General features: G+C 36.1%; 1 protein-coding gene across 1 annotated transcript in view; it reads left to right on the top strand.

Annotated features, from left to right (window-relative positions):
• VPS13A (vacuolar protein sorting 13 homolog A) overlaps positions 1-22,916 on the top strand; it is a 108,014-nt gene that overhangs the window by 11,516 nt on the left and 73,582 nt on the right. The window contains exons 15-23 of the mRNA XM_009285294.1: positions 3,590-3,725; positions 4,416-4,510; positions 5,317-5,459; positions 6,958-7,159; positions 7,248-7,362; positions 10,128-10,264; positions 13,577-13,709; positions 14,518-14,635; positions 19,509-19,647. Of these exons, the coding sequence (XP_009283569.1) occupies positions 3,590-3,725; positions 4,416-4,510; positions 5,317-5,459; positions 6,958-7,159; positions 7,248-7,362; positions 10,128-10,264; positions 13,577-13,709; positions 14,518-14,635; positions 19,509-19,647 (1,218 nt within the window). The remainder of the gene's footprint in view (positions 1-3,589; positions 3,726-4,415; positions 4,511-5,316; positions 5,460-6,957; positions 7,160-7,247; positions 7,363-10,127; positions 10,265-13,576; positions 13,710-14,517; positions 14,636-19,508; positions 19,648-22,916) is intronic.

The following is a 22,916-nucleotide window of genomic DNA, read 5'->3' as shown; positions in this document are numbered from 1 at the left end:
ACTTTTACCCTTCCGATTCTCTCCCCCATCCCACCGGGGGGGGGGAGAGGGAGCGAGCGGCTGGGTTGCCCAGTTGCCGACTGAGGTTAAACCACGACAGCGAGTCTAAGAGTAACTGCAACATGAGGTTATGGAGATTTTACGCTGATGCACTTTAGTTCTAGTGATTGAGTTGTGCATCATACAGTCTTTCTATTTTCCTTTTATTTTGCATTTGTTATTATAAGGCATAGTTAGTTTCCGCTTGTAATTAAGCAAAAACTAAATAGCTCCATATACTGCTTCTTCAGAATAACTGATCTGGATAAATTTCTTTCCACTTTTGGTGAGGAAGATCTACTGTGGAAAATATGGTCAAAGGATGACAGGATAAGTCAAGTTGGAAGCGATTATACCCAAAGCTTCAGGCTTTTTTCCCCCGCACCCCCCTGTCCCCCAACAGCCTAGACTATTAGTTTATTCCTTTCCTTCCTGATACTCTATTATGTAGGCTGAACACCTGTATATGTAGTAAGTTGACCTTTTGTTACTATTTGCAAATGTTATTCAGAATACAGCAAATGCAGAATACATTTAAGTAGATAATCACAATTAGGCAACAGAATGTGACTTGAGTAGTTACACTTAATTTGTTAACCTTGTTTTTCCTAGGTTAGTGTACTGCTTAGTTTTCACTGTAGTGTCTGAGCATCATTCCAGGAGACTGAAGTGAAATCTGTGTAGGTTTTCTGAAATCTGTGAAGTGGTCTTTCTCCATTAATAATCAATGTGACTAAAAGTAAGCAGAATATGAAGTTTAGAATCTGAAATAATGTATTGATAATTAAACTTCATGAATGTCAATCATTTCTTATGGCTGTGCTTGAAAGAAATTTTTTTTTTTTTTTGTGGAGTATATTAAGTATGGTATGAATGCAAATGCTGCAGTGATAGATGTGGTGCTTCTAAACCAAAACTCTAAACAGGAATCGATAAATGTGGGGGGTCTTTTCCTTCTAGTTGTCTGTATGTACACCCACATTTGGATGCTTGTATGATCATTATTCAGACTTTTACAGAACCAGAACACACATTCATATCCCTCCCCTTCAGTTGTTTGGCTGAATTGGAGTGCTTTTCACAAGAAGGGTTTTTTTGTTTTGTTTCAGTTCTCATTTAATTTTGGCATGTGTTTGTTTTGTATAGCATATAGTTTCTTTTGGTTTTATCTTTTTCCTCCTATTTCTTATAAGGTAAGGGAGATCCTAAAGAATTTCCTGTCTAGTTTTATTCTTCTTTTCTTCAGTGTGACCATGCTGCTAGCAAAAGGTTATGTCATATGTCCTGACCATTTTCCAGGACTGAGTTTTAAGATAGGTTTCTGTAGTGCTTAGAAGTAGGTTGCAAGCAAATGAATTTTCATTTGTTTGGGCTTTAAACCTTGGATTTGAAAAGTGTTAGAAAAGCATCTTGGAAGATCTGCTAGCTAACTCTCTGAATTTATTTCTAAGTATTGAAAATCAGGTCACAGTGATTCTAAATCATGTTCAACCTCCATCTATCTGTCAGAACCCATCTGTCTTACTGTTACCAGGTCATACATCTGAAAAAGGTCTCAAAGGACTTGTAAGAGGCAGATCTACTACTAGCTTGGTATCCTGACAGTTAGCCGTAAGTCTACTAGGAATTTAAAGGAGCACCCTTTAGTTGTGGGCTGAGTAAAGCCAGATAAAGGACCCTACTGTTTTGTAAGCTTTTTTTTTAAAAACAACATACCTTAGAGTTGAATTTCAAGGGCTTGCTTTGCTCTAGAGTTCTGCTCCCCGGAACTCACATTTGTGAACAAAGTACCATCTTATTTTCTGGGAGCTTTGTAGCAAGAACCAAACCTTATATTGCAAACCTTAGGCCACTTTTTAATCTTCATCACTAGTGCCCTAAGCACCAAACACCAGCTTCAGTGAGCTAAGCATCAAGTCTCTGTATCAGATAGCTTGAGATGTTTTGTGCTTTCAATCTAGAGAATATAGACGCTTCACCTGAATCAGAATACAGGACGACGCTCTTGGTTCTCCCTTTCTTTTGGTCAAAACAGTTTACCTTGCAGAGTAATCTTTCCACAGACTATGACTGTATTCAATACTAAACCATTGTAAATGGAGGACGGGGAAAGCTCAACAGGATTTCTTCAGGAAATTTATTTAGTTCCCGTACTGCACAAATGTGTTCTTCATCCTTGCAGAAGTACGGTTCCCCTCTCTTCTGTCTGTAGCCTTTCTTACCTTGGACTCTGGTGCCAGCTGCTGCCTCAGACATGTTGACAGTCATAGCTTTAAGCATCACTTCTTTTTCTCCATGACATTTGTCCTTCAACACCAACTCCTTGGTGTCCTAGAAACCTCTAATTTCAGAGGTTTAACAGCCCTTTTTTCTCAGGCTCTGTCCATTCTTTTCTTGGACCGTTTGCTCTGTAACATCTGCTTGATGACTTGTTATCCTTTATAAAGAGGACTTTGGAGGATTTTGTTCAAACTTTTTGAGGCCTTGTGTTGTTTAGCTGACATTCTGCATCATCCATCTGAGGTAAATCAATAGTGTCAGTTCAGAAGCCTTTATGTTTTCGTGGTGAGTCCTGCCTTCCATTGGCCTGTAGGTGGATAGATGTGACAAGTCCCTAAAAAGTTCTGATTTGTAGCAGGCTGTTTTCCCTAGTTGTGTTGCGGACATCTAGGGTTTTTTGAATGCTGAGAAGGGATCCCTGTCTCAGTCACTTTGGGTATCCCATTCACCAAGGCATCTCTAAATTCAGGTCTTGCCTGCAAGTGTTTATATCTCTTCAGGTCATATTAGTGATGAAGAAAAATAATTAGTTTGTGTGATCCACTACAGTTTTGAGAACTCCTCTGTCTCTTAGATTGCTTGATGGTTGTTTGCTATCCCTTATGCCAAACTTTCAGTGGTCAAGTCTGGATGTAGTTTGCACTTTCTGTGAGGACCCAGTATTGGAATCATCACTGGCATCAGCCAGGACATCCCCTAGTAGTTGAAATAGTGAATGTGGTAGAAGGGAGGGTTTTCCTACTGTTATAGCTATATGTATCGGATCCAGGAATAGTTTGCTATATTCCTTAGAGTAAATATTCTATTACAAGAGCAATGATTTTTTTTTTAATTATTGCTTTGAAGACCTATTTTGAAATGAAAAATATAGGGATCATTTAAAATTTGGCTTGTGCTGGCTATTTAATTTTGATGATTCCTTATAAGTGTATTGTTGTACTGTAGAGCACTATGTAATGTTGTGGAATTTTTTTTTTTTGGTGGTGAGAGCTAGAGAGAAAATCTGCTAAACATGTATTGACTTAAAATCACCTACCTTTTGCTTGCTCATAAAGGTGGTTGATTTTATGCAAGTGAGAATTGGTCTGATGATGCACTGTGTACTTGAAAAAGTTATTAGAAGAAAAATAAAAAATAACATTGCCTTTTCAATGGTTGTCTAATGATGTTTTGATGTGTTAGAGCATGTCTTGGATCTATATTTCTCTTAAGAAAATGAAGAAAGACGCATGAAGAAAATGACTTGTTTGAGAGTTTTTTTAAATTTCAGGCAACTAAGGCTGGATTCAAAATCTTCAGACCAGGAGTAAAACAAGATGATGAAAATGGTGGTGGCTGGTTTAGTTGGATATGGAGCTGGTCAGGTGAAAAAAAGAATGAAGAAAAACAAGAAGTAAAGGGTTCAAGTATGTTTATTTATTGGTATTTTTTTCTATTATTAAAAATTACTTATTAGAATAATAGGTCCCTAGCAATGGAACTTTGGATTTTTTTAATATTGGGGCTATCGGATTATTGGTGTTTACATTTTCTCTTGGCCTTTTTTTGCTGATGAAGTTGTTAATTGCACGTTACAGAGGTATCTTACAATGCCTTCCATAGCTCCTTCTGAACTGTCTTCAATTTGTGCTTTCTCCTGCCACAGTTTTCGCAATTGTCTGTATGGTGTACTGTGTATGGGGATTTGAAGAAAGTGCTAGAAGACAGTAACAGTTAATGGAATGTAAACAATTTTATTTCCCTTCATTTTATAATTTGGCTATTTCATGCAGTGTATTAGAGTTTGGTTCACCTAAGTACAGGGCACCTAGTAAGGGTTGTGGAACATGGAAAGTAAATTAAAAAGGTTGCTTCTATTGTTAGCAAGCTAGGATATAGAGTAGGTCAGAATAAAAGTATAACTGCATTTTAAAGCATGTTTTGGGACACTCAAGACTTTGCCTTAAACCTCAGGGTTTTTGCTTTTGCTAATTCAGGACAATGTTGACAGTATCTACTGTATGTTATAGACCTACCAAGCACTGGAAAGTGTGTAATAGTATTTGCATTTTTCAGATACCTATATTGAGTTTAACTAACCTCTTGCAATGTGACAGGTCTTGAAGAGCTGATGACACGTGAAGAGAAGGCTAAACTTTATGCTGCAATTGGATATAGTGAAACAGCTGTGGATCCAACCCTTCCAAAATCAGTAAGTCATAACAGACTATGATACCAAACAATTGGTAGCTTTATCTACCAGTAAAAATCTAAAGATTCTAGGAAATCACTTTTAAAATTACTTGAAGCTCTGTCTTTACATTTGAATATTGTTCTGATACTTTTTAATGAAGTTACTGCATGCTGGCTTTGTGCAGAACAGAGCATCCTTAGATGTAATTTCAGGAGAGTGGTTATAGAGCTTACTTCGGATATTCTGAAAAAGTTCAGGATGAAATTTTGCTTGCTCAAGCTAGAATAAAATCATATAAGTAGTGTATCGTTTAAGTTATGAAATGCTTCATAGTTCCTCTTACAATATTCAGAAACTTTTTAAGATAGTGCACTAAGTGACTCACTGGAGTATTAAATATGAGTGATAGTAGATTAGGTAAGGTAGGTGAGTATATAAGAAAGAAGTGATTGAAGGACTAGTGGGGAAGAGCAACATTTTTGAACCATTCAGAAATAGTCTGATAAGTCATCTTTATGTGAGATACCGTTCATGGTACAATGGACTGCTTTCCAGCTCTACGTCAGAGGCCCTTTATCTCACAATGTGATGTAGAGACATCAAAGACATATGTTTGTAAGCATAGTCTACTCTTACTCTAACCCTGCCTCTTCGTAATAACTATTTGGGAATTACTTTTACACCAGCTATGATACAAGCTATTTATAGCACTAGAAAAATAGTATCAAACTGGTATTTGTGGTTTTAATCTCTTCATAAACTCTATTGAAATATATATTAACATATTTTATAATCCACTGTTGTTATTTTTCCTGCATATCTAGTATGAAGCCATGAAGTTCTCTGTGAAGTTATTAAGCATGTCTATATCAATAAGAGAAAACAAGCAAACTCCTGAGCTGGTAAAATTTGCATTAACTGGCTTGAGTACAGTATTTACCCAACGACCAGGTGCACAAGCAATAAGGTGAACTTTCTCTATCAAACTGTTTTCGCTCCTCATGAAATGTTGGTGATGGCTAATAGGCATTTTAAGGCTCTGTTATGATGTTTAACTTCCATTTTTCACTGTCATTTCTTGTGCAGTTTGGGAGTAGAATCATCCTGCAACTGATGGACAAAGTGAATGGATACTGTTTCCATGATTAAATTCTCTCCGTCTTCAGAATTTTTTGTGCCAATACAGATTTTCTCCCTTTTTTCAGCTTATCATTGTTGTGTACAAGAAATCCAGTTACTAACTTGTTTCTTGCTTCGAAAAGTGACTGTTACTCTTTTTGAAACTTAGTCTGAGCAAGGCAATCTCATAACCGCTTGCGTGTAGGCATTTAACATGACTGAAAAGTTCTTGATTTTTCAGTTGAGCTTTTAGATTTGCAGAAGAAAGCTGTAACTGGTGATTTTGGCTTGATTCTGTGCTCTAACAGTAGATGATGAAAAGCAGTGATATGAAATATTTTATTTTCATTTCAAATGTAATGACTTTAAAAATTTTTAAACCTTGTGCCCTCCAGTTTGGGGCATATTAGTATAATCTATGTATGATACTAAGATACTATTGATCTTACTGAGTTTTATGCATAATTTTTTTTAAGTTTTGCTTGCAGCTTTTCTGTTTGTTTCCCTGTGCATCTAAATGGCCCTAATAATGCTACCATACTGAGAAAAAGGGAAGAAAATGTTATATTTTTACAGTGAAACACTTTGAGTGTTGGGAGATAAAGATCTTCAACTGAGAGCTGTTAAAGAGGTGGACAGAGTATTGAAAAAAAATAAATCCAACACCTAAAAAATACTTCCTCAGAGTAACGAGGCTATTAATCTTGTGCTTCTCTTGTGGTGGTTTTTTTACTTCTCTGCACTGGAACCCTTCCCTCTCTGCTGTATCTCTGTTCCCCAGTGTAAACTGTGGCGTCTAATTCCTGAGCTTATACTGCAGAATTCCCATTTGCATGTCTCTTCCCTGCCCTGACACCTGTCCTCATGAAAAGTGTATGAGGTGAATAACTTGGACCCCCTTTCTTATTTACTCAAGGGTGGGTAATAGAGACAGAAGATAATGAAATGGAAAACAGTTAACGCATGGATATATGTGTTATATCCTTAGACTAAGCTATTTTTATTTGAGGTAGGGTAGAGATACGTATACGTTGTTGTTGTTGTTGTTGTTGTTGTTGTTGTTGTTGTTGTTGTTGTTGTTGTTGTTGTTGTTGTTGTTGTTGTTGTTGTTGTTGTTGTTGTTGTTGTTGTTGTTGTTGTTGTTGTTGTTGTTGTTGTTGTTGTTGTTGTTGTTGTTGTTGTTGTTGTTGTTGTTGTTGTTGTTGTTGTTGTTGTTGTTGTTGTTGTTGTTGTTGTTGTTTTGGTTTTGGTTTTGTTTCTTTCAGCTCATTCCTGTACTCTTACCATCTAATTGTACCTAGCCAGATGGATATTACATCTGAACATGCTGTTACCTTTCTTTACAGATTTGAAACAAAAATTACCTCACTTGAAGTTACAGGCATGTCCCGAGAAAAGTGTACACCCTGTCTCCTATCTTCTCGAACAGTCTACTCAGACAAGAGTACTTCACTCTTAAGCATAATGTTTGAGACTAATCCTTTGGATGAGAAAGCAGATCAAAGGCTTAGAATAGAATCACAGCCGCTGGAAATAGTATATGATGCAGTAAGTAAATATTTGAATAAGATATAATTCTTGAAAAATCTTACTTAATAGTAAATTTGCCATTATAATTTTTGCTTTATTTTAACAGATGACAATAAATAGCTTAGTAGATTTCTTCAGGCCTCCGAAAGATGTACATTTAGAGCAGTTGACATCAGCAACTCTGATGAAGCTTGAAGAGTTCCGTGAAAAAACATCAACAGGCAAGTGCTGCATGCTCCTCGAATTGCACACTCAGACAAATTTTAGATCCTAGGATTATGAAAATATTATATCTTTCCATATGGAGGTGCATGGATCCAAGTCATAGCTTTCTAACACAACACCTAAATAAGTTGAATTCTTCAATCTCATTACAAGGCATTTGTTCTAGGTATTGGATAATTTTATGTCTGTATCTTTTTCAACTTCAACTTTCTATGTAAAATATGTTCCACACCGTGAGGTAGTATTTTAGTATTTATTCTGTTGTACTCCATGCAGAATTAAAAACAGTTTGTTACTTCCAACTTCTCTGTTTTGTTCATCTGAGTATCTAAATGGCCTTAATTGTTTCATACTCTTTAAAAACTGGTGCTGAGATATTGGTCCTCTAATGAAATCCCTAAATCCTTTCCACAGTTGTTGCTTTTCAGGACACTATCTGCCTTTGTCTAAACTGTTTTCCACTTTATTCCTCCATGAATGTTGATTTTGATCTGGATTGACTCAGATCAAGTCATATAAACTATATTTATCTGTCTTCCAGTTACTCAGCATTAAAGCTATTCCTGTAATTTTCATTTCATCCTAGCCTTTTATCTCTAGAGATGTTTTGACATATGAATGAAAATGGTGAATACTTTTAAGACTGAGATTTGTGGAATTAACTTGTTCCAGTAAGGATGTCTAAGGCTTTCTAGATCAGAGGTGTGTCCAGCGCAGTGTCCTGTCTCTGACTGTGGATGGGAGAGGATGCTAAGGGGATATTTCAAATATAAATTCTTTTTAAAAGGAAAACAAAGAATCAATGAATGTTTTTTTTAACCTCATTTAAATTTGTAACCTATTAATATTTAAATTGTACCTTTAAAAAATCTGAATACTTGGTGATAATAAGTGAAAGAAGTTACAGCAAACTCAAGCATAATGTATATTTAATCGGTTGCTTTTATCAAGCTAGTATCAGGAATGAAATCAGAGATCAAATATATTTCTATTCATTAGTTCTTCTTTGACTGAACTGTTTAATTAAGGACTAATGTCAGATTAACCAGTCAAAGTTAGGTGGATCAACTTGCTTGTCTTTTCTATCAGAAACTTCTCCAGCAATACTGAATATATTGATACCACGGGTCATTCCTGAGATTAATTGTATAAAACTTTGCTTAGATTCAATATGCTTGGTTCTCTGCTCATTACCACCAAATACTCTGGTTCTGATCATGATTCTTTTTTTTGTGGAAATATGAAATCATGCTATGTGTCTATTATAATTTAAGCATAGCATTACTTTAAAGGTATATCCAATGATTCTTAACCTTCACAAGAATGCTGAGTAGCCCATAGTAATCTAAAAGCTTGTTCCACTCACAGATGAGAAGCCTGATGGAAATTTCTAAAAATATGCTGTGCATTGCTTGTAAAATCTTGGCTGAGACTTACAAAATTACCAGGGGAAGAAGATTTGATCTGCAGAATATTCTGTTACAGGGAACTACGTTAATCTCAGAGGTAGAATTAAAAAAATTGAATCATATCAATGTAATTAATATGTTCAGACTTGCAGTCCTTCTCAGGAAAGAATTCTTAACAGTTTTCTTTCAAGCAGTAGAAGATAGCTGGAAAATACTGGGGAACTGTGAACCCTAGAAGTGAAGGAACTTGCTACACCAAAATAGTTATGATTTTCAGCACCACTAAAATACATTACAAAAGCTTAGTTTCCCAGAGTTCAATTTATGAACTTAACTACATTCTCTTCCAAAATGAAGGAAAAAAGAAACTCTTTTCTTGAACTTTCTATATCACTCAAATACGGTTAAGCATTGAAAACTGAAAAAATATTAATCTTTTTATTAATCCAAGTTATTTTATCTTGCAAATCCTGAAATGTGGTTGCCATCCAGTTCTCCATTGACTAATGTAGCTCTCCTGTGGCAGGACAACCGTTGATAATATTGGAAAAGTTTTAATTGCTTTCTTACCAATGTGGGTGTGCTGCAGTGTGATGTTGTCATCTTCATAATTCATTGTCTCTGCTTCTGTGATCATCAGCTTGTTGCACCTGGTAAATATTTAATGGGTTGTGGCTGCATCCTAAGGCAGTTTTCAGTGCTAACTTGAAGCAAGACCATTCATTCCTCTTCAGATGAGCAAAAAACCAGAATTTGATCTCAAATGTTCTGACAGTCTGAATTTCCCAACTAGTTGCATGATTTATAGACAGAATTTTTGTAAGACCTTGTATTTGCGGGTCTTCAGCATCTCAAGATGGAGATGCTTGTCAGCAGAATCAGTGTAAACTTCAGTATCTCAGTAGTAACAACACTAGCAGTTTGGCTAGTGCAGTTGGATACTCCCAATATGAACTTCTAGAACAATTAAATTTCTGAATCTCTGAATCTGCAAAGCACAGTGGGTTAACTCAGCAATTGTCAAGTTGCAGTACACATTCCAGTGCTTCTCATTTCATCTCTGGTCAGTATGAAACTTTTTTGGATTTGCATGTGTCGTGTTGCTGTCTCTACTTGTCCATTAGCATTGTTTGCTGTCATCATTTCATCTACTTGGTGCTTCTTTAAAGACTACCTATAATTATTGGTTCAGAAGAAATTTGAAGAGCATCTGTACTTCCAATTAAACTTAGTTTTCTAGCATTCACAGCTCATTTAAAGTTAGACTTGAATTTCTTTTTATAGCTTCTTTTAATTCCGTAGCTTCTGTATGGATTACTTTGTATATATTTACTAATTATATTATTTTTCAGGTTTGTTGTATGTTATTGAAACCCAGAAGGTTCTTGACCTAAAAATTAACCTCATGGCTTCATACATCATTGTTCCACAAAAAGGTTTCTATGACTGTACGTCCAATTTACTACTTCTGGATCTTGGTAGTCTTAAGGTATGTATTTACCTAATGAAGTAACTTACTGAAAATGATAGTTCAGCTTTTATGTAATGTCCGGTTTCTTAATTTGTATTTTGTGGTCCTGGCTAAGTAACTTCCTCTTGCAGTTTATGTATTAGGTCATAATTTTAAATTGCTTTCCAGTGAAGGCAGAAGTTATTGAACTCTTCTCAGTAGATTCTTTCTACCCAAAAGAATTGTTAGAAAATAATACTCCCTTGGAATAAAACCACTGTTGATGCTTTGAACTGTTACGTGGAAAATGTCTAACGATTTTTTTACCCTAGAATATAAAATAGTAAACTTTTCACTTACATGATTAAATGGTCTTCTTATTTTTAATATTAGTATTATTTGTGTTATCAATTACTTTTTGGACATTCAGTTTACTTTAAAACGAGAAAAGTAAACATATTGGCAATTTATAAAATAACTTGGATAAAATTAGAGATATGTTTGAGATACTTCATGCAAGGGAAAAGTCAAAAAGGTAGTTTAATGATGTATTTAAAATTATAATTTAGCACTATAAAATCATAGAAGAGACTGTTTCTGTATATTATTAGCAATCTTACTCATTGGTGAACTTGTGTTCTGTCAGTGTGAATAGTATTACATGTATACAGGCAATTTAATTTTTTTTTTTTACTTGTACTCTGGCTAAGAATGATTCTGCCACTTACTATCTGTTTACATTGCCTTATCTGCTTTTTAATAAGAATTTGTTTCAAAGCTTAAAACCTTGCTACAGTGAAGTAAGTTTTCTATGTCTCTGTCACAGACTGACTTTCTGAGCATGTGGGTTTCAGTTAGAATCATAGAATAGTTTGGGTTGGAAGCAACCTCTAAAGGTCATCTAGTCCAACCCCCCTGCCCTGGGCAGGGACATCTTCAACTAGATCAGGTTGCTCAGAGCCCCGTCCAACCTGACCTGGAATGTTTCCAGGGATGGGGCATCTACCACTTCTCTGGGCAACCTGTTCCAGTGCTTCACCACCCTCAGCGTAAAAAATTTCTTCCTCATATCTAGTCTAAATCTACCCTCTTTTAGTTTAAAACCATTACCCCTTGTCCTATTGCAACAGGCCCTGCTAAAAAGTCTCTTTCCATCTTTCTTGGAAGCCCTTTTTATATATTGAAAGGCTGCAGTAACGTCTCCCCGGAGCTTTCTCTTCTCCAGGCTGAACGACCCCAACTGTCTCAGCCTGGCTTCATAAGAGAGGTGTTCCATCCCCCTGATCATTTTTGTGGCCCTCTTCTGGACCCACTCCAACAGGTCCGTGTCTTTCCTGTGCTGAGGGCTCCAGAGCTGGACACAGTACTCCAGGTGGGGTCTCACCAGAGCAGAGTAGAGGGGCAGAATCACCTCCCTCGACTTGCTGGCCACGCTTCTTTTGATGGAGGCCAGGATGCAGTTGACTTTCTGGGCTGCAAGCGCACGTTGCCAGCTCATGGCCAGCTTTTCATCCACCAGTACCCCCAGGTCCTTCTCGGCAGGGCTGCTCTCAATCCTTTCATCCCCCAGCCTGTGTTGATACCGAGGGCTGCCCCAACCCGGGTGCAGGACCTTGCGCTTGGCCTTGTTGAAAAAGAATATATCAGGTGCTTCAGAAAGTGGAATTAGTGAAAAACATTGCTGTGTAGATACTAAAAATAATTTGGATTACAACCAGATCACTTATTTCAGTGACTAATAATTTTACCACCTCTTCTGAATGCTGGTCATTTGTGGGCACTTTGTAGAGTTCAGTAATCAATCTGTATATTGGTTGGGTGCTTGAGACAGCCTCCTAGATCTAATGGAGGAGGGGAATAGAACAGCTCACCTCCTCTACTCCATCCAGGGGAAATTACTCCCAGAATAATACATAGAAGAATACATTTCATAATCAGACTCCAGTAAATGGGTCTGTGAGATTTTTTTTTTCTGAAATGGATAATTTTCATAGTGAATGTGACTCTTGGATTGGTTCCTGTCCTTTAATAGAAATTAGAAAGCAAGAGGAAGGAATTGGGCAATACCAAAAGAGAAGAGTTAGATGCCTCTCAGGATATGATTAATGATTCTGTGTTCGCTTTGGGTGACATATGCTTAAGTGAGATGTAGGTCATTCATTGAATGAGTATGTTTAAGACAAAACAAATAGTCTCTTTTCCCTCAGTTATGTAATGGATAAGGTCAAGCCCCAGGGGGGAAAATGGCATATAAAATTAAAACTGTATCTCAATGCAGATACATAAGTGGACTTAATTAAGGTTGCACAGGCAATATTAATTTGGTAATTCTGAATTTTCAATCTGCAAGTTATTTTTAATGTAAAAATAGTCATAGTTCAGTAACACTGGAAAAAGAAATGCTATGTCTTAGACACTAGTATTTAAACCTGTTTCACGGTTATGAACCTTATCTTGAATATTATCTGGGTTTGACAAAAACAGGTATGGATCCAAAATTGTTAGACATTTAAGGATGAGGACAGCCACAGTTCATCAGAGATGAATAGCAGAGAGGGCACATACAAATGTGAAATACCAAAGAAGTATGGGCATCCCAAAGCTGAGTCAAAGGGATATTGACTGATATTAAAGAAAAGACATTGAACGTTGATGATGAACGGTCCAAATCCCCTTTTCCCTTTTACTCTGTTTGACTAATATGTAACAGGGTAATGCCACAACTAAATTCAACAGAATTCAAAAACAGATTTCATGTTTCTGAGGTGATTAATGCAGTAATATTTTATGGGCATCCCAAAGCTGAGTCAAAGGGATATTGACTGATATTAAAGAAAAGACATTGAACGTTGATGATGAACGGTCCAAATCCCCTTTTCCCTTTTACTCTGTTTGACTAATATGTAACAGGGTAATGCCACAACTAAATTCAACAGAATTCAAAAACAGATTTCATGTTTCTGAGGTGATTAATGCAGTAATATTTTTATATATTAAATAACCAAAGAGTTATTCTACTGATTACAAAGGGTTTGAGACTTTGGGTTATGAGTCACTTATTAAAGGAAATTATTTTATACAAAACATATTGTATAAAACTTCATAGATTTTAGTTCATTTTTTATTTTGTTTCTTTCCTTGAAGAAGAAATGGAGTTTAGTATTCTCCATTTTTTGTTTTGGTACAGGCTACTAATTTTAGATATCTCCTCTGCTGTGATATTTGTAAGACTCTGTGCCCTTGTAATGAGGACTTAAATTTAATCTTTTGTTGTCATAGGATCAAGTATTTGTAGAATTAGTGCTTTGAATATTTTTGGAATTGATTTATGCTTTTTTGTGACTTTTTAAGATGAAAAGCAAAAGTCGTTCTGGTATATCAGAACTCAAAGTAGGACAAAGCACTATTGAAGATATAATGTCAAGAGCTTATGACAGTTTTGATATCCAGCTCAGCAGTATACAGTTACTGTACAGCAAACATGGTAAGTATTCATGAAAGCAATCTTTCTCTATATGAGTAAAAATATTTTGATGGTTGATGTGCCTTTTATATTTTTAACTGAAGCAGTGGAGAATCTTTGGAACATACTTCTTTAAACTCATGTCTAAACTCAGTCCTATGAAGATGTTACGAATTTCCAAAACACATCTTTAGGCCTTAGATTCCAACCTTAACTTTTGCTAAATAAATAAACTTAGAATAAATCCCTTATTTTTGAAGATGTCTCATTTGATTTGCTGCATAATAAATATAGGAGTGTAATTAATTAATTGATGGTATTTTCCTTCAGTGCCTTTTCCTTGCTTCCCTCCAAATTTAAAGCAGAATCCACAAATTGTTGTAGGTCTGATTATTTTGTGAGGGTAAGGAAAGGATCAGAATCCCTTATTGAAGAAAACTTTTACTAGTAGTTTGGGAACTAACAATATAGAAGGAGACAGAACCAGAGAGATCTTAAGCATTTAATTCTTAACCCTCTGATTCCAGAGGGGAATCCAGAGCCTAAACTCACAGTACCATGCATGTTAAGAATTGGGCCCTTAGAAGTTTGCAGCATAGATGGGGTAGCTGTTCAAATGTGAACGGCAGAAATTATTAAGTAGTCTTGTATGTCTGAAGTTTGGATCTTGTGTAATATACATGTATTGGTAGAGCTGTAAAAGAGATTGTGTCACCTCAATTTTTAGCGATATATACTAACTAACATCAGATACTTTAATTCTATGATACATGTAATGAGAAGGACTCTCTTTCAGTGTTTAAAACGTAGGTTTTCTTTGCTCTTCTAGATGAGAACTGGCAAGAGGCTCGGAAGCTGAAATATTCATCTCAACATATCTTGCAGCCCTTGGATGTAAAAGTGGAATTTAGCAGGGCTATGGTTGTTACAGATGCAAGAATGCCCAAGTATGTGTTTTCTCCTATTTTGAAATTTTATGGTAAATGACTTTTTAGGGGAAAAAAAGAAAAAATCAAGGACCTAATTATACTTGTGCTATTTTACATCAGCCATGTGTGAATCTTGGAAATAAAATACCTTCATCGAGAAAAATAGAGAATAAACCCAAGAAGTTGCCAGATATTAAAGAGGTGATAGAAGGTTACATTGTAATAAAATAAGTATGCATAATATATTTAAAGATTTTTGTTAAAGATATTAATACCTGTTCTAATTAGGTCTTTCTAATAGCTATATTTTAGTTCTCATTGGAAATACTGAGGAGCAAAAAATCTGAACTTACAAAGTCTCTTTTATAAACATCACAAAAATATTCTGAAAAGTAACATGCTGTCATACTCCCTCTCTTTCACTTAGGTTGTTCATCTTGTTTACCTACTAGAGATCATTTCTCAGGGAAACAGCTCTTAATGCATTGAGTTTGCACTTAGGCTTATTTAGCAAAAAACCTACTGGTTATGGAAATTGTACTCAATCAGAAGAAAATGTATGTTACTATTAATGATGAAACTTTGATGTTAAAGTCACTGAGTCAAAGTGGCAAAGATTAACTGCATGTATTTTGGAAAGCGCATCTTCACTAATGTCTGATACGGACACTATTATCTAAAAAAATCCAATCAGTTTTGAAGTACTTGCACATTAATGCATTACGAGGTAATTTGGTTTATTAAGTCATTAATAAGAATCATATTCCTATGCTACAACAAGCTAGCATATGGTTATTTCATTCTCAGCACTGTTGGAAATTCAGATTTTAATTTTTTCAGAAAATTAATGGCATACAAATAGACCTAGGCTATTGCAGAAAATTGTTCAGTACAATCAGCAAAATCAAGAGGCAGTTTATGAAATAAAAGAATTATGAAGAATCTAGGGTTTGCTTAGTCGGGGAAAAAAAACCCTAAAAATAATGTACCTCACCAGTGCTGTGTATTGTGAACGCAGATCAATTGATTGCATGGTATAATGGTGCCACCTTCTGGAACACTGGGAGGCCAGATTCTGAATTTTGATGCTTGACTTTACAAAACATCTTATTCTTTCCCTCCTTACTTTTTCTCTGTTTGGTGGAGAAGGTGAGATAAGGGAAATAGAACTCACAGGAATCTGTCTTTTTATGTCAGGAAGTCCAGGGAGGGAAAGTGAGATTTCATTTCTGTGATCATATAACAATGTCATTTTAATGTAGGTTTGTAATCGACATCTCTCCAAGTTATGCTAGTATAACCTGGATTAAGGAGTGTCAGCTCTTAATGAGAATACCTATTGCAGTATTGTAGTACTACCTGTCTACCTGTCTTAGCCACCAGGTGTGCTTTTCCTTTTGGCAGTTTATGTGTCTAGACTGATTCTGGGAAATTTTTCCCTAATGGATATTATTTCTGTATTCTGAATTTTCATACAATCACTTACTTGACAGTAAATAGTTTCTACCTGTGTCTATAAATTGGCAAATTTTTTTTCCATGGAGATAGTAACATTTCTTGAAGATCAGCTGCTGCTTCTTTCTGAGTGCCTGCGCTGCCTACAACTGTTAGGAATGCCACAGACAGCAGTTTGGTACTAGATAAGCATATACCACAGTGAGTTACTAATCATAACTAATACTATAACCTGCAACAAGAGCAAGTATCCATTTCAAATCTAGCATGTTGACACTATGACTCAAGAACAGCTGAACTTGTTCATTTTGTACCTGGTTCAGTCTCCAAATGCTTCCAGGATGTATTCTGCAGATGGTATTATAGTACTCCAGAGTCATCTACCAGTCTTGAAATGACTGGTACAGCAGCTTTTTACCTGATGGTGGAGATGTGACCTTTTCTTTAAGGGCTTGCTGCTCTTCCTTCTTGCTTTGAGCTCTTTAAAATTCTGAAGTCTGAAAATCATGAACTTTTGTATAATGTATATCTGGTTAGGATCGTATGATAAATTTTTACATTTGGTTATATACCTCCCAAACCAATTAAAACTACGAATGTTCTATTTTCTGTTGGTCTCTAGCTTTGACTGCTCAAACTCATCAATACTATCAGTATCAACGTAGCTTCAAATGCCAAATGTCTCATTATCACTGCATAATCTCTTTTTGTTTTTAAGAATGGTCAGTTAATGAGTGTTTATGTACAAATATTTAGGCCCATGTGATCTCTAGATGACATCGTGCACAAATGATGAGAATTAACTGATAACTTTTGTGTCAGCAAAAGTCCTCTAAACTGTAAATGTTAGTAATTATAGTTGAATAGGGTATTATGCATCAGTATTGCTCACGTTACACATATGAATGTATTTTTAGTATACATGAGCTATTCCTTTATATTCCACTCTTTATAAGTATGCTTGCATATAAAGACAGCATTATATTTTTCCTGAGCTTTTTTTAATTAATGTTTGGAATGGTGCTGTAGAACAGCATAGTTCTGTTGAGAAAGGTGAGTGGAAAAATGTTTGTTCTACAGCAAAAACTAGTACCAAAATTGCTTTGCTTACCGTAGTAGAATTTTATGAATGAGTCCCTTAGTTTGGAGGGCACCTGTTTTACTTTAAGGTATCTAAAAGCAGGTAATTGGATGTCTGTATCTTTTTCATTCTTTGATGTTTGTACTTCCTTGGTTGACCATTGAATCCAGTTGAATTCCTTGTGATTTTGTTGTTGAAAAGCAATAATGAATTCACCAGGACTTGGTGCTGGCTTTGTTTAGGAAGGCACAGTTCTATATGGCTGCCTTGAAGAGAATGCTAATTTATGTAATTTTCATTTGTTGAAGACCACTGTATCAAGGGCCTTTCACTGTTAACCTGTATTTTCATCTGCTCATGTTTCCTAACCCTTAAAATGGGCTTTCACTCTGTGGTTGGATCTGAATATCTGCCTTCCTTTCATTTCTGAGAATAGGATGTACTGCTCGTTATAGTTGCTGTCACTTCACACTTGGAAGCACTAATACGATTCTGTATTTTTCTAGCCTGTGTAAGTTTTTTTAATTGTTTGTTTTATCCTGTGATATGGTTGCCCCATTTTCTGAAGGAGGTGTCTGTGAGTCTGTCATCTGGTTTTTGAAGGTGTATGAAGCCAGTATTAGAATACCAGTATTAAGAGCATCCTTCCATATAATAGCATTCATTTAAAAAAAAAAACAAAAACAAAACAATTTGAAGGAATGTACTTATTTGCAGCTTTGAAAATGGCATCCTTAACATTTCCTTATCTCTAAATATAACAGTCTGAACTTGGAAGAAGTTTCTGCACAGATTTCCTCATCAATTGAAGTACTTAGCTCCTCCATCCCTCAGTCTCTACAAATGGGGAATAATTGTATTCCACTTCCAGAGGTTTTCTGAACCTTAAAAGCTTTTGTAGTAGTGTAGTGAGTCTGGGATTATTTGCAGTTATCTGCCTTGTATCTGCTAAGTGCCTTCCATGTAACTGCATGGGCTGTCCATTGTACAAACATTAATCAAAAATGTCTTAATAGTATACATGAATTTTTGTAGGGAGGTTTAAGTGCAACGGAAGTGAGAATTGCTAAGTGTCCTAGGTTATTGGAGCATTCAAGCAGTAGATGGACAGGTCCTTTCAGACCTGGCAGATACACTGCTACCTTGCCCCTCTCCATGAAAATAAAAGAAGAAAAAAGAAAAAAAAAAGGTCTAAATTTCTCTCTGACAGAACTGGAATTAAGAATAAAAGGCAAAAGTAGTTGAGAATTAATTCCTTAAGAATTTAAGGATGTGTAGAAATTAATAAACTGTAGAAAACTAGGTACTTACTGTTACAGTTTAACACATACAACTTTGTGCTTGGCTTGCACAGGTATGAAGAGCTGTTTTCCCAGTTACTCTTGTAGTCTCAAAGTTAGTTGAGGGTGACTGAAAACTTTGGGGTTTTTGTCCTTACATCTTCTCCAGTGTATTATATTGTACGTTCCTTTGAAGCTTGAGCTGTGAGTTAAGCACAGGAAAACTGGGAGGAAATAGCAGGTCCTGTTCCTTACACCCCAGGTGTTAAGCATCTGCTGGTGCCTATTGTTGGAGACAGTTGTCTTATTGAACAGACCTCTTTATCTGTTCTAACTGGATGTCGTAATAAAAGCATAATAATGTTCTTGGAGCCAGTTTTCTGCTTAGTTCTGTTCTGCTTACTTCTGTGAGAAACTGGGATGGGTTTTAGGTCTTTAAAAAGTCAGTGTCTACATTTGAAGTGATTCTACTACTTTTTGGCCAAAGCCTATTCAAACAGGCTTAAAATATGTTTTACTGTTTTAATTTTTAAATACTTTTTTTATTCTTTTATGTCCTATAAAGGACATATGAGACTACTGCTAGACTCAGCTTAAATATACATAACTTCTAGGAAATATTTGTATACTTGCTTGAGGTTTTGGGCTGTAAACATCTTATGCAAAAAAAAAAAATCTTCTGTAAAATACTGTGTAAAGGCTCAGTGATGTGCTTTATTATAAGTAATTAAATTAAATATACAAACGAGGGAACAATTCCTGATTGTGAGGAAAATATGCTTTATGTAGCCAAATCAGAAGTGGTTATTAGTATTAATTGCAGTGCTGATCCTCAAGACATTGTATCAAATGGAAATATAAATTACATTAATAACTGGATATTTGCTTGTTAAGTAACTCTTCTGTGTGCAACAGAAGTTAAATGTATATATGTGTGTGTGTGTATATATATATTACACGCAATGGTTAGATGAGTGATTTTCTGACCAGGAAGACTTCTGTGTTTTTCAGAAGAAAATTAGTGTAAATTTTGAATGAAATAGTTTTAAGATAACTTTGATTGTTTACTAAACAGGTTCAAACTGTCTGGACAGCTGCCTTTACTTTCTATCCAAATATCAGACCAGAAGCTGACAAGTATCTTGGAGCTAATTGATAGCATTCCTAAGCCAGAAAGTGCTCCTGCTACCAGTTCTCCTCCAAAAATAACTGAGGTAAGGTTTTTAAAAAATGTTTCATTAATAATTATCAGAAAAATACCTTCTTGCTATTAGCATTGCAGTTTTGAAAGGAGCACAAGGAAGTGGAGAAGAGCACTTACTTAGTACCTCTTGAAAAACTTAGCTCATTCTCTAAAGGTATAGAAATTTTGCTTGTTATTTAGTTAGTTTATTGTGATCTTTAGCCAATAGTTATGAAATAGTTGTCCAGTGGTTGAATTTAAAATACAAACCCTCCAAACTTTTACTACTCTGGGAATTGCTTTGTAGTTCATACTAATCTTCATTAACAAACTTACTCCCTTTTGTTGAGGATTAGTTTAATTGTACCTTCAAATTTACACACATGTAGAGTGCTGCAGAGTTTGGGTTCAAGCTAATTTGTTTAGCAAAGAAAAGGTTGAAACCTTGGAATTTTTAAAGTTGAAGTATTATGTGAATCTTGGTCAGACAGGAGTTTAACTTTCAAAAACAAACAAAAAATAGCCACTATCTGTGGCTAATGTTGGCTAAACAGTGCCTGCCTGACAAAAGTGGCAGCTGCATTTCAGCTGATTTCACTGCTCTTCCCAGCCTTTCTTTATTCAGTTATAAAACATACCCGAGTAGGTGGCAGTTCTGCCTTGTATTTCTAAGGTTTAAGAGTGTGGAGTGAGTTCCCTCCCTACTTCCCCACCCCCTTTCCTTAGTGAAAATGGTTTGGGTCACTGTTCTATGCTTTCTTCGGGACAGAGGATTGCCACTTTCTTGTTATTATTACTGAAAAGTATGTTTTACCTTTTGATATGAGCCGTTTTTAACAAAGCTAGGAAATGAATGCCAAATTGCTAATTTTTAACATCACTCTAGTCTGTGTGGTCTGGCTATGTTTTATATAGCTTTAAAGCAGTCCTATCATTTGAACATATGTGAAATCTCAAGGTCAAAGACAAAATTACAGGGGCACGATCACTTCCCTACTCCTGTTGGCCACGCTATTTCTGATACAGGCCAGGATGCCATTGGCCTTCTCATCATTTGAACATATGTGAAATCTCAAGGTCAAAGACAAAATTGCGCTATCCATTTTTCTGTCATTTGTAAATACTTCTAATTATCTGTTATTTAATCTTTTGAGTACTTGATTCTAAAAGAATAATGGTCATCTTTGTGGTTTCTTTTTTTTTTAAGGTTACTTAATAATTATCTTTCCATCTTTATACAAATTACCTGATGGCTGTTGCTGCAGTTTTGGTGTTGTTTTCTGTGGGTTATGTTAGTATAATATTCACTAACTAAATGCGCATGACTAGACAAGCATACCTATTGAAAGTATATATAGAGTGAAGATTGTTTCCCTTCAACATGTAGTTCCTGCCAACTCTTTAGTGGCGCCGTTAAAATTCTAGCTGGTTCTGACCTGCTCTTTCACTCTTTATATACTGATGGTATCACCAGCCAAAAGCTGCCCTAGTCTCTGTTGTTTTGTGCAACTAGTCACAGACAAACTTTCTTCAAGGATAAGTGATGGGGTTTTGGTTTTACATAAATAAAATGTGCACATATAAGATGATTATCCTGTACTTTATAACATTGCCAATACTTGAATGTAATTATAGAATTCAACTATTACATTTAAAATATTTTAAGTGACTTTGATGTGCTTAGTATTACCTGTACATTACTTGTGACATACAAGATGAGGTGAGTAAAGACTGTTGAGCCAACGTGAATGTATGTGTATTATATGCAGCATCCATATTAAAACCTGTGGTTAAACCTGTCTGCTCAATCCTCCATCTACTGCAGAGCTTGACAGACTCTAATTGCTGGTATTAAATTCAGTTAATTTGAGTGGATTTGCTGCTCTGGTGGTGGTAGCTTGGTCCCATGCTTTCATCCTTGAGGCTGACATCCTTCTGAGCTTTGTTGCCATCACATCACTTCTGAACCAAAAAGGATATGAAATCCTTTTCCAGAGCTCCGCATGTGAACTTTGTTCTTTACATTTTGAGTTAGTGGAGGAGTTGTTCTTGGGCTGCAAAAGCAGAAGACTCTTCAGAACAGATCCTTCAAGGTTTTTGCACCCTGCCCTTTCTTGTACTTTAGTACAAGGCGGCTGTCCACTTCAGTGTGGAAGGCTTTATTTCTTATGATGGTACTGTGAAGTCAAGTCTCACAGTTTCTTCTCCTTGTTTTCTTAGAACGTGAAAGTGTTACAGATGAGACACTTTCACAGTTACAAGAGTCTTAGAGATTTGGTGTATCTATCACTCATGGACATGGATATATTCAGTAAGGTCAAGTTATGTAGGATGGAGACTGAGAAGAGAGACTGTTAAAATGTGAAGAGTGAGATGAAAAATGGAGCCTTGGAAACAACGTTCAAAGATGAATGTTTCTTTGTTGCCATAATACTTAGATTTCTGTAAAATACTGTGAGTTATTGAATAATTGTCTGAGACTGGGCTTTGAAAGTAGCAGTAACAGGGGAAAAGAAAAAAAAGAAAAAGAACTACTGCAGTCTGCGCAGTCCAGAGCCAAAGGCATTCAAGAATGGGCACACAAACAACGTGCAGGTTTCTCCTTAATTTAGTACTCTGTACAAGGCACATGTGTACTAAATATACATGTGGAACATGCAGATGAGAATTCTTTACAAACTCAAACCACCAAGACTACTTTATGAGGCTTGATGGGAAATCTGGCTTTGGTGAATAAACCATTAGGTTACCTTCACTAAGAGAATTTAATTCTGTCATATATAATTCTACATGGAGTGAGGATTCTTGTCCTTTTGTCCACTCTAGTGGCAAAACAGTAACATTTCACACGTTTTCAGTTACTTCTCTGGGTTGTGCATAACTGCATCTCACAATTATGACTTTACTAGCATCTGTTTTTACAGATACATGGAGAAATGAGATTCAACAAGGCTAAATACTGGGTCCTGCACTTGGGTCATAAAAACCCCATGCAACGCTACAGGCTTGGGGAAGAGTGGCTGGAAAGCTGCCCAGTGGGAAAGGATCTGGGGGTGTTGGTCAACAGCCGGCTGAATATGAGCCGACAGTGTGCCCAGGTGGCCAAGAAGGTCAACAGCATCCTGGCTGTATCAGAAACCGTGTGGCCAGCAGGAGTAGGGAAGTGATCGTGCCCCTCTACTCGGCACTGGCCCCTCACTACAAGACATTGAGGTGCTGGAGCGTGTCCAAAGAAGAGCAATGAAGCTGGTGAAGGGTCTAGAGCACAAGTCTTATGAGGAGCGGCTGAGGGAACTGAGG

The sequence above is a fragment of the Aptenodytes forsteri genome, unplaced genomic scaffold (genome assembly GCF_000699145.1).
Source record: "Aptenodytes forsteri isolate BGI_AS27 unplaced genomic scaffold, ASM69914v1 Scaffold151, whole genome shotgun sequence".
Lineage (NCBI taxonomy): Eukaryota > Metazoa > Chordata > Aves > Sphenisciformes > Spheniscidae > Aptenodytes > Aptenodytes forsteri.
The sequence above is the reverse complement of the archived record's forward strand: the minus strand, read 5'-3'. Positions and strand labels throughout refer to the sequence as shown.